The sequence below is a fragment of the Citrus sinensis genome, chromosome 1 (genome assembly GCF_022201045.2).
Source record: "Citrus sinensis cultivar Valencia sweet orange chromosome 1, DVS_A1.0, whole genome shotgun sequence".
Taxonomy (NCBI): domain Eukaryota; kingdom Viridiplantae; phylum Streptophyta; class Magnoliopsida; order Sapindales; family Rutaceae; genus Citrus; species Citrus sinensis.
Window position 1 is genome coordinate 7,144,996 of NC_068556.1, and position 13,064 is coordinate 7,158,059.

Genomic DNA, 13,064 nt, shown 5'->3' on the forward strand with positions numbered 1-13,064 from the left:
TCTGGGGACCCCACGTTCGAGATAAAGGACAGAGAAGAGAAGATAAAGCAGACAAGTGGTCCAGTCGAGTGGTGAGTTTAAGGCCCGTTGATTATGTGCTAAGAGCCCAATTTTGCTTATCAGCTTCAAGGTTCATCTAATAGAGTTCATCTAGCGGTCTTGTTATTTTGGAAATCCAATCATATGAACTAAAATGGCCACAGCTAATTTGTTCTAATTCACTGATGTATTACAATTCGATGTCTTTTACGAGTCTAGACATTTGTATGCTTATCATAAGACAAAGATTGTCACTTTCTCACAAAGTGGAGTCTTCTGAGTTCTGAGAGTCTACCTAGAGGTTTACCAAGCGTTATAACATACCTACAAATGTTCGTAACAGTAAATTGAGGCAAGTAGAAGAAAATCAAAATAAAGATTAATTCGAAAAAACATGGACCTCAAAAATAAGTTTAGTTATTCGATAAACTAATAAATTCCTAAATCCATCGTTCAAGTAGCTAAAATAATACTACTCAAGAGACTTTTTTATTAAATAACATCAAGCTTTAAATAGAGCTTTAGTTTCGAGTTGCAAGCCTAAAAATAGCAAGCATTGACATGTTGTCCATCATGCTCCATGAATCCATAAATAAACAACCAACGAACAGCTTAATTGTAACTTACCGAAAACCAACTACACTTAAAGTTGTATAAATTAAATAATTAAAAAAAAATTGTAATACATTTGCTCAAAAAATTACTCCCACTAACTAAAGTTGGTTGGTGTGAGTGGTTCGGCACTCTCACTCCTTAAGAGAGGTCAGAGGTTCAAGTCCCGCTCTCGTATGAAGTCACCACTTTGACAAGCACTTTACTCCTTACGGGCTGACTCGGTGTGAGTGGGGATTAGTTTAAGTTGTAGTACGGGGTTAAAGGTACCTCCCACAGTTGAAGCCCACTCAGGACCACCTCGTGGTTCAAACCCAAAAAAAAAAAAAAAACTCCCACTTTATTTAAGATATTTAACCCAATCTAATTTTGTTAGAATTTAGAATGAAACGAGACTTGCAGGACGTGAGTACCACCAATCGTATTTACTTTTTGAAATTGTTAAAACTCAAAATTAAAACTTGCTATAATATTTCTAGCAATGTTATACTTGTCAAGTAATGTCTCAAAATTTTAAATATCAAATGACATAAAATTCATTCCTTATGTTGTTAGATTGGCATTTTCATAAAGGGTGGTGATATTTCCACCCCTCCTTTAGTTGTAAAACAATCCCATTTTTTAACCCCCTCCATTAAAAAAATTTTAAAAATTAATGAATTTTGTAAATCCAACCTATAAATACTAAAAATAACAAATTTTCATTTCTTTTTAATTCTTTCAAAATTTGTCTCAAAAAGCTACCATTAAACGGAACTCAAACATCTCTTGGCATGTTTATTCATTCATATATCAGATAAAGGTAAAATTCGTATTGTTGCACTGCATTACTCAATGTTTTAGTTACTCGTTGATTGTAAATTTAATATTGTAAATATTTTGTAGTATATGTATTAATAGTTATTTAATAAAGTTTGAATAAATTTCTTAAAGACGTTAAAAAGTAGGGTCCCTCTATCTTACATGCATGTAAGATACACTCCCCTCACATGAATAGTGTGTGAGTCCCACACATACATTATTCATGTGAGGAGAGTGTATCTTACATGCATGTAAGATAGAGATTGCCTAAAAAGTATTGTCAGTGTTTGCTTGTTGCTGAATTAAATCTAGAAAATAAAAAGAGTTTACCGTTACCTATTTTAGTCATTTCACACAATAATAACATTGTAATTATATATAAAAAAAAGGTAGTTTTACACATAATATCATTCTGGGTGGAAATATTGCTACCCATTTACAAAAAGAGTAATAATATAGTCACAAATTCTTGTACAAATTTATTTTGTACAAATTGATATGGCATGATAAAATTAGTTGAATTAAATATATCTTGACTTACATGATCTATTTTTATTATTTTGTATTTTCATTCAACCAATAAATTAATGTCAAATCAGTTTATACAAGATAAATTTATATAAGAGTTTGTGGTTGTATCGTCACTCTAATGTGAACATTACGAGAAGTAACGAAATAAAAGGTAAAATCCGATTTCATTAGGAGAGGCAATTAAAGTGACCATCTCCCTTTAAAATTCAAAATTGTGGTATCATTACAATATCTAACTAAAATAATATAAAGAATACATAACATTAGCCGGAGATACAGTAGTATTAATTTATGTTAACTGTTAAATGTGACGCCAAAATCATATATGTCACTTTCATGAGGAGTGTTCCAGCCGAATTCTTAGAATTGTTAAGAATCTCCCCAATATTTTTATTTGAATAGACCCAAACCGGTCAATTCCTTGGCAAAAATTTCATATTATTATCACTTTATGAATCAAACTATTTTATATAAGTTATGAGCTTGACATCTTGTCGATGATCTGGTGATCATGAATATGATCTCTAGTGAACTGTAAGCATGATGTTGCTCCATGTTGGCATGATAAGTGTTTAGAATTTAGATCCCATTGCTGTCTAGATCCAAGTTTTCAGAATAGTATCATACTTTTACTATTATTTATTTATTATATTTTTCTTTAATTTTTTGGACTGAGCATCAGAAAGCTTTTTGTGGGCAAGGAAATCAAGAATCTGTCAGACCAAAAACCTAAAACACATGTTTTTAAGTGCTGCAAAAAAGCAATTACAAAGTGACTACATCTGTCTACATGCATGCATGCAAACTAGGTTATTAATTTTAAAATGCAAAAAAGGAAAGCTTATTCTAAATGTTCGGCCGCATAATCAAATTTAATTCCGTAAGTACATGAAGAAGTAATAAATAAATAATGTGAGAATGGGTTAGAACTCTTTATACACTAAAATAATTAATTCACCATCACTATGGTCCATCCGTGAAGGAGTGTGACATCATCAATCATCAACACTTAATAATTAAAGATGATACAAAATAAACATTTGTGTTTGTTAAATAATGAAGCTTTTTATGAGCTGATACGATCTTTTATTCCCGATGCTATATAAACAAAGTTAGAAGAACTCACCCTCGTGGGAATTGGTGATTTTTGTTTATTTATTTACAAGCGAATTCTTATTATCTTGATTGCAATATGAATGTCTACTAAAATATATAATTAAATGTTTGATTATTCTTATGAATTAATAAATTAAGTAAATCTTTAGTCGAATCATACTTCTAGTCCTATCTCTTGTCTTAATTAATCTCCTATAAATCAGGATATTAGCTAGAGTTAACCAAGGGTTTGATGTGCATAGTCTTCAACTAATTTTAGTTCACGTTTGTCGAGGTAGAGGATGGTGGAATCCAATTCACGAAAATAAACAACTAGGATTCCTTTCTGTAGTCTAACAAATTCGAATTCCTCACTCATAATTAATTATAACTCAAAGTACGTTATAACTCAAAAGCTACAAAACTAAATTTTATAAGCATGAATCCAAATAAATAAAATGACATTTTGATCGGATTAATTTATATTTTTTATTAATTTGAGAATCTTAAAAAACCGTAATTATAAAAATGATTGCTATTGCTTGGGACCGTCACCATGAGCATGATGGAAATCGTCATTGATGTCGGTAGATAGTCATGAAATAACACTGTCCTATTCAATATTTGTGTGTATAGTATAAAAAATATTTAATAAATTTTTTAAGCGAGTGATCTGTGTGCAACTCTTCATAATCTTCTGCTAAACATGCATGTAACGTAATATACGATTAAAATTTAATTAGTTTTATATTTTTTTTCTAATAACTATTAATTAAATTTTCCTGCAAGGTTAGGATTTAGTAAAAAAGTCAATTTAGCACCGAATCAATATCTAATTATGTAAATAGATCAACAATTTCCGGTCTTGATGAGAAATCTTTACGCCCTCAAAGGAGATGCTTTTAGTAGCAGCAACAGCAACTGGATAAAAAAATTTAGTACGCTTAATTGAGAATAAAATAATTATATTCATTTATGATGTTACATTTGTTAATGATTTAAATATTTATGCTTCAATTAAATACAAATTTTTTAATTTTTGAATAATAATATGTACGTTCATTTGATAACTTATAAATTTGATTATATTTCCTAAATATTATGATGAGATAAACTTACATTACAAATAATTTGATTTTGACCTGAAATTCTTATAAAAAATCGACATTTAAATAATTGAAGTTAAAAGGTAAACATGTCCAACTAAAAAGTATTTATCATGAATTTCTTTTCCTCTTCAATATGTCGTCACAACCAAACAATACAAAGATAGTCATGGGATTCATATTTCATGGTTATTGAATACAAAAGTAAAAATTAATTAAATCTTAATCAAATACTGTTATCTTCTCTCTTGGTTTTATCAAGACTCATTTTAAATTTTCTGGACCTTTAAACCTCCAAGAAACTCTCTAATGCTCAGCTCTCCAAAGCACGCCTTAACTGTATTGTTGAATCGATCAATAACTTACCTCACCGTTCCCGGTTCCCCGGCTGAACAAATAAATCTCTCATTGTGTTTAATCCGAGTTTTAGCTCGTCCAAATTTCGGTCAAAACAGAAATAAAAGATATGTTCTCGTGCATGTGGATCCGAACACATTCATATAAAAGGTTGATCATCTTGCTTGGGTTGGTGTGCAAACGGAAACCTGTTTGAGTGAACTTCTTCTTTACTTTATAGCCATATAATTTGGATAAACAAAACTCAAAAGATCATTGGCCTATCCCATTACGGATCTCAAGAATTAATAAAATTTGTATCCCAGTAAGTTAAAACCCTAGTGGGTGTAAATGTGTATCGAATCAAAACGCGGCAGTCTTGTCATGATTGACAATATAAGAAACGATTAATTGGGCACAGATAATTGGAATATCAATTATGGAAAAATTTAAGTTAATGACAGCACTGGATTTCAAAATAAGCAATAAAACAAACCGTATCCAAGATAGATCATAACAGCACTGAGGATGTTGGTTTTGAGATTGTTTTTTCAATGGCATGGGAGACAAGATGACCAAATGCATTAATAGTGCCACATTTCCAAGTCACTTGTGGAGCCATTAGTTTTTTTTTTTTTATTATTATTATTTTTTTGTTTTCCCTCCAAATTGTATGAAGAATGCCATATCCAAAGTTGCCAAGTGGTCAATTCCACAGTGTCTTCACATGTGGGTCGGGAGCTCTCTTTGCAGTTTCCGAGGTCCCATTTCCAGTTGTACCAACTCCCACAATCCTAATTATATACAATTCATCGAGACTTTTTTGCACTTGATATATTTTATGCCAAAAGAAAATCTTCCACCTAGGCTTAACATGCATTTATATATAGACATTATTTTAATTTAGCAGAGCTTTGGAAGCTAATTAAAGGATATCATATATTTGTGTTCTTATGTTTCGATTATTGATTCAATAATGCCGCTTTAGTTAAAAGCATTTTAGTACAATATGCCCACATGCTCCACCAAAACCATAAGGTCTTGCATCTTATTGAAAGATTTTGAGAATCGTGGACAAAAAATTAATTTCGTTGCTATTAATTCTTGAGCACAAACAATCAATGCATAGAAGATACAACCATGATCATAGAATTTGATTGATTAATGTCAATCAACCATTTTGTAAATCTACTTGTAGGATTGGTGAATCAGAATTCAGAATGAGAATAATTGGTGATGTTAACTTGTTAATATAGAAGAGGGAATGAGAATGTTTTGGGGATTGAAGAATGGAAACTTTATTTGCACGGGGGAGAGATTCTAGAGTACATCTATTATACTACAGTTCCATATTGATTCAAATCTACCCCTATACTCCCATTTTTAATAAGATTCTGGCCAAAAGCATACAAATATTGTAATGTGCCTCTCTGTGGATGTCTAGTAACCACATATGAAAGGTATAATTAGCAATTTGACAGCAACGTGTATGACATAGGTGTATAAATTAAATATAACTACTAATCACATGATGATTTTTCAAAACAAATACATACATATTATACATACATTAAGTGAGAATAATAGAATAGAGATACTCTAGAATCTCTCTCCGTGGGGGTATGAGAATCAAGTTTTGTAAGTATTAACAATCAATCTTTGAATTTATTAACAAAGATGGAGAATTAATCGTTTAATATTTAATTTTTATTGTAAATGATTTATATAAAATTAAAAGTAATTATGAATAAATAGTTACACAATATATTTAGTTTTGGAAAATTATCAATCGTATACCCTATAGTTGTTCTTTTATCAAAAATACTACAACACTTTGAGGGTGTATTAATCGTCCATCCTAAATTGACAAAAGCTATCTACCGACCACCAAACCGTTAGCTGCTGTTTGAAAGTTAACGGAATTATGGTGAATTGACGATTTTACCCTTGAAACTTAAATTAAAGTAAAGAAAAATTATCACTTGTATACCCTTAAATTATTTTATTATCACTTATATACCTTTAAATTATCACTTGTATCATATAAAAAGATTAAATTACTCCTTTGGGGTCATCCTATTAAACGACAAGTAACGGTTTGGTGGACGGCAAATACATTTTGTCAACTTAGGGTAGACGATTGATACGTCCTTAAAATATTGTAGTATTTTTGATAACAGAGTAACTATAGGACATACAAATGATAATTTCCCTTTACCTTTTAAGACTTGGAGAATATTGGGAATCATACAACTCAGAGGGCAAGGGGATTTTTAGCTAGCCAATTTACAAGGGTTTTGTCCCCGTGGCCTCATCCTTTTTTCTCTAATTATATGATAGTTCATGACAGCTTTCAGAGAGCAAAAGCAAAATAATCATTGTGTTAACCAAATCATAAAGAACTTATAGAATGTTTTGATTTGATAAAAAACTTGAGATAAATTGTAATATCCATAGGAGCGTTAAAATCCCACATTGTTTAGTTAGAAATAATTGTTAGACTCATATGACTAGCTCATTCTAAAACAAAGTGAAACCTTCTTAATGGATCCAAAAGATGGATTTGAAAACAAAATCGTGCAAGTCCAAAGCACACAATATCATGTCGTGTAGAAGTGTCATAATTACATCATAAGTCAAAGGCAATACAGAAAAAAAATAATTTTTCTATATGATAATTAGGTCATAGGTCAAAGTCAATAAAAGAAAACAATTTTCCTATATGATACTGATATTATGATATATTTACCTCTTGCTATGTATGCAAGCAATAATTTGGAGAGATTGATGAGAATTACCAGATCACAAGCCTAAACTGCTGATCTGAAGATTTAAGCAATACAGTTTCATATGCTACAACAATACTAATTTGGCGGTTGCCGTGATTCTTTTTCTTATAAAATATATATGCATTAATTTGCCAAGAAGTTCAATGCATAAAACTGCAAAATCGAAAAAAGAATGTTAAGGAAAGTATAGATCACATCAAACATGCACGCAAATTTGATATATATTGGATCAATCTTTTTCAAGAATCTTGGGGGATTCTTTTTTATAATTTACTCAGAAGGTTAAGATACCTAGACTCTACTCTTTCTCAGATATGATCATCATTCATCCAGCTTAACCTTAAGCTTAACAATTGATGAGAAAAAGAAGGGGGGGGGGGGGAGAGAAAGAAAAAAGGAACCCTTCATTCTATAAGATGTTTGGTACAAGTCCCCGTGCATATATATGAATAATCAATCAAGAATCTAATAAAATATGAGATAGAGATTGATTTGGTTTTATTGTTGAATGGATTTTGAACATTTTTCTTTAATTTTTTAATTTTTTTTAAATAAGGCAATTCACAGACACATATACAGCAGTTTCCAAGGGATAATATTGCTTTGCAAATCGTGTGAAGTAATGCACCTTGTAAGTTTGCATGTGCCCACAATCTACAGTAGATATGATATTCTCTACATCTCTCTCCACTAAGCTTTGTCTTTGTTTCTTCCTTATTTTATTATAATATTATTATTAATAACATCACTCATCAAATCACACCTAATCAAAATAATTTCCCCTTTTTTTCCTCTCTCTCTCTTTCAGTCTTTCTTTGCTTTCCTTATCTTTATTAATATCATTCTAATTAATTGTTCAATCTTAACGGGATTGTACGTATGAAGAAGCTAGCTACAAATTGAGGCTCATAAAGCTATTATTCAAAGTTAATCAATGTTTTATTATTTTAGTTGTCGAAGAAATGTGTGGCTATATAGGTGTTGATGGTTAAATTAATCATCATACTTTTGTTTACATGAAGTAACGAATATTCATACGTCAGTGCTGAAACTGCAACACGTGGCATACAACTGTTAGTCAAGACCTGCCATTCCGAATTCTTAATTTCATATATAGGAATGAGCGAGAGTAGGTTAAATTAATAAATATTATCACAATTTAGAACAATTTTTTAAGTATCATCTGAATCACGACATCAATTTAATTATTAATTTTTATTGGGAAATTCCAATTGCCTAATATCACCCCAATTCACCTAAGGGGACTACTTTTCCATTATTTTTTTGTTCGCAGGTTGAATCAAGAATTGGTAATTAATCAAATAAAATTTACGAATTGAGAAAATTAAAACGAACAACCATGAGCTAATAAGTGTTTTTTTTTTAAATTAGAGGTAGATAAAATTTAAATTAATTTCTTAATTTTTATCTTTTTAAATTTAAATTCAATTGAGTAATTAGCTAAATAAAACTACTTACAAACCACTCATCCAAATTATTGAGGGCCCTGAGCTAAGTGTTTGATTAGCATCGTACAACATATTTCTTATATATAAAATTGTAAGATGTTTAATTATCGGTTTCTATATTCATATATTTCAAACATCTAATATTTGAAATTTCCTGATGGACCACACTGCACTATATTTTAGTCATGAAACTAAACCTGGGGTTGCGTTCTTTTAATGACTAATGACTTCCTAGCCCATTAAATTAAAACTTCTGATCTTCTTGCAAAGAAAAATAAAATATTAAATATTTTATTTTACTGTTGTTGTTGTTATTATTATTATTATTATTATTATTATTGTATAAGTAGATTTAATTTGGGGATTGACTGTGTTGTAGTAGTTTTGGGGAGTCACTGAGTTACAGTAGTTGGAAGTAACATTGGTTATAGTATTTTTTGTAATTAGTAATATATATATATATATATTTGTTCCATGTATACAGCTTATGTATTCACGTAATGTGTTTTACTGAACAATTACGATGGGTAACAACACTGTTATATCCAATAACGAAAAACGGTGTTTGCTATTACTAACAAATGATGCACTGTTTTGGGTCCCTTTAATTTATTTATGGTATCATATATTATGTTGAAAGTCAAACTTAAATCACATTTTGCTTTTCATTAACCAACAAATAACATAGTTTGGCAGGTATTAATGGGGATTAATTGGTAATTGCATGAGTTCACATGTCTGTATAAGAAATTGGAGGGATTCTCACTTTCCACCACACAAACAACTCATAAAATATGACCCACAAATCATGCGTGAAACAGCTCAATTAGATTTGGTTCTTAGTAAAGAGCAATTCTTAACATTATTAATTATATCTTATTCAAATTATCGCGATCTTTTTCTCGATAATTAACTACATAAACGTTAATTTGACATTAATCTTTTTTAGAAACTAAACTTTTGGAATTTGAACTCTTTTGAGTAACATATATTTTACATAAAAGTTCTTTTTAACAACCATTCAGAATTAAAGATTGATTCGGCTTTAGATATAATGACGAGATTTTGGTTTCTCACCCCACATTTGATAATCCCTATGAGGCTGCTAATAAGATTTCTAGAATCTGTTATTTAATTCCCCCTTTTAACGTTTTCCTTTCTTTTTAAGTTTTACTTAAAAGAAGAATTTCACAGCTGGGGTTTACTTATTATCATATATTATATTAATATTAGGGTTTCTCAGTCCAATTTCGATTCATTGCTTATAATATTGTGAGGATAGTTATTAGATAAGAAATATATGAAATTAGTCGAATATTATTATAAACACATACATAACAAAAGTTATAAAATTATAAATATAAATTATGTTTAATTTAGAATTAGATTAAATTTTTTTTCAATTAGATAAAAGGATTTTACTATATAATTAGAAGTCGATCACATATAGATTTATTTGTTGGTATAATCTAATTTAGCTGTTGGTAAAATTTTTTAGGTTGAAAATAAGAGATATGAAATTTAAACACTACTCATATGAGTTGGGAAAGAATTTAGCTGAATATGCTAAATAAAGCAAAATATCACATGTAAATTAGTATTATTTGTATTAATTACAATGAAATGGGGCGTAGGATAGCAGAGCTCTTTTACAAGATTATTGTATGATATTAATAGAGAGACAATCGCTTTCAAGTCATAGTCTTCAAAGTCCAAGTATCTATATATATATATATAAACTTTAAGGACAAGAAATATTTTATAATAATAAAAACATGGCTATTATTTTTTTTATGTAATGTAATAAACAATTTATAGAAGTTGTCAAATAGGAAAGTGGGGGGGAAAAGAGCATAAAATCTATGTGTATATATCTAATAAATCTTTACACAATCTGATCCAGCGATGCAATAATTACTTTGTTTTCGAAACAGCTTAAAAAGAGGTCATAGAGATCTCTCTAATTAAGCGTGCAGCAGCTACCTAGCTGGGATTAAATTTCTGTGCAAAGAAACAAATTAAAGAGAAGAAGAAGAAGAAGAAGAAGATATGGGTAGCAGTTATTTTGGAGAGCCAAACTTGGGAAATGAAAGAGGATCTTCTTCATCTTCATCATCATCAAGGAAAGGAAAGAAGAGCAATTCAGATAAGCCAAAGCAACCACAAAGAGGACTTGGTGTTGCTCAATTGGAGAAGATTAGACTACATGGTCAAATGGCTTGTAATAATTATCATCCTATAACTAATTCCTTCCATACCCCTTACCCTACTACTAATTTCAACCAGGTACTTAAATTTTTTTTTAATTATGATTAATTTGGTTTCTTTCTTGAGCCTGCAGTACTAGTAATTCATTCATTCTTATTGTAATGACTTCGACAAAAATTGATTTCATCATGCAGGAGGATATGAGAGTGCAAACGCCTTATTCATCAATACCATCTTCATCTTTTTCTTATTCATCTTCCTCATCTCCCCCAACTTCTTATGGTTACCATCCTAGCATCACGGTATATTTATAATTCATTTTGTTTCTATTTTGAGCCACAGTTTCTTTTCATCAATAACATTGATGGGTCATTTTGTATATATTTTTTTACCTGATTTTTCTTTCACCACTTTGGTGTTTATTTTTCTTGCGTAATTAATGATGATGTACTAAGTATTTTGTTAAGGAAATAGTATTGCCTTGATATAAGCAGTTTTTTTTTTTTTTGAATTTGAAGTGAAATCTATATAGACGTTGAAGAATCTTTTGAATCGATCATTTCTAATTCTGTGCAAGTTTTTGCTTATTTATTGGTCCTAACCCTAGCTGGATTAACAAATGAATTTGTTGCAAGATTTTTGCTTCTTTTTGGTTAATTAATTACGGATTATGCTAATGATCTTGAATGGTTCCTAAATTAATTTTTCAAAATTTAATTCCTTATACAGATGGGGTTAGGTGATTATGAAAGATCGACCATAATATATGGTGATTCACAGCCTACCACTACTGCAACGTAAGTTATTAATGATCAGGTCAATTTGATGAAATTACTCTAATAAGCAAGGGCTTTCAATGTTAAATCTACAAATTTAATTATCTCTTAGCTAGGGCCTGTCAAATTTCAAATTAATATGCTGAATTTTTGGTTGTAGCAGTTGGAACCCTGTGACTGGAATCTCAGAGACTCAACATTTTACACAGCCAAACATGAATAGACATGTTTTAAATCTGCCTGTTGAGGTGTTGTAATAGTTAATCCTTGTAGATTTTACTCAAAAGTATATTGAAAATTGACTTAATGCCTATGTATGCTTTTGATGTAATTGAAAATTATATATACTTTACATCTATATATGATAGGATCCACAGCTAAAGAGGAGCAAGAAGCATAGGAGTCACTCAATGGGTTCAAGCAGTCAGAATTCTGAATCAAGTGACACTCAAGAAGTAGATTTGGAGCTGAGACTGTCAATTTGAGTAGTGTTTCTTTTTGCTGCCACGCTCAAGCAGATGGATTCGTACTCTTTGCTTTTACATATATAACTGGAAGTTGAAGATAACTAGTTGCTTCGGAGAAATAATGCTCCAGGTTCTTCATTAAAAAGGTGACAAACAAGGTGGCACCTTAATGTTTGAAGTAATTTCATGATGTGAAAGAATCTTGTGTGATGAAAGGTTGATTGACTTTCTTCATAAGACAGTGAGATTAGTTTCTTCTTGTTTATGAATTGTCAAAGAAATGAGAAAGACATAATATTTCTCCCATTGAGCAAAACTAGCTAATTGTTAGCATCCATTGCATGATCTGAAGAATTATGTGCGATGGGGTAGTTTTGATATGATCAATGTTTGTGTAGAACACTTTGCATATTAATCTTAGGATCTTTCTGTAATATATGCAAATCAGATCCAGCTGTCAAATTAGGGTTATCTATCAGTATTGCAAATGGTTTCTGTCCAGTTAAATACAGGAATTAAACCCAAATTTAGTATATTTAATTTGGTTATAGCTCTATCAAATATTAATCAAATACTAATATTGTTTGATGGAATTCTACTTTTTGTACGTAAAACTCCAATTCATATGTTGGTGATACATTAAAATAATCATACATTTGATTGCATTCCATTTACAATTTATATTTTAGCTAGTTTCATCGCCAAATATGTGGTACCTATGTATAGCTTGTAGTACACACGCATGAGAATAGACTGCACAACTCCTTCCCTTCTGCCTCCGTTACCTCTCAACTTTGCTCAGAAACATGTCATTTTTTTAGGCAAGATGAGCATA

The 13,064-nt window shown here is 30.3% G+C and overlaps 1 protein-coding gene across 2 annotated transcripts; it reads left to right on the top strand.

The window, feature by feature from the left end:
- The first annotated feature begins 10,604 nt into the window (after positions 1-10,604).
- LOC102630651 (protein SPEAR3) lies at positions 10,605-12,719 on the top strand. Of its 2 annotated transcripts, none has more exons than XM_025097758.2 (5): positions 10,605-11,064; positions 11,181-11,288; positions 11,716-11,783; positions 11,923-12,010; positions 12,131-12,719. In XM_025097758.2, the coding sequence occupies exons 1-5, from the start codon at positions 10,828-10,830 to the stop codon at positions 12,245-12,247; spliced, it is 618 nt and encodes a 205-aa protein (XP_024953526.1). In that variant the 5' UTR covers positions 10,605-10,827; the 3' UTR covers positions 12,248-12,719. The 2 variants fall into 2 exon arrangements, with proteins under 2 accessions (XP_024953526.1, XP_006475673.1); XM_006475610.4 differs by having other exon boundaries at positions 10,607-11,064; positions 11,926-12,010; positions 12,131-12,718.
- Positions 12,720-13,064: the final 345 nt, after the last annotated feature.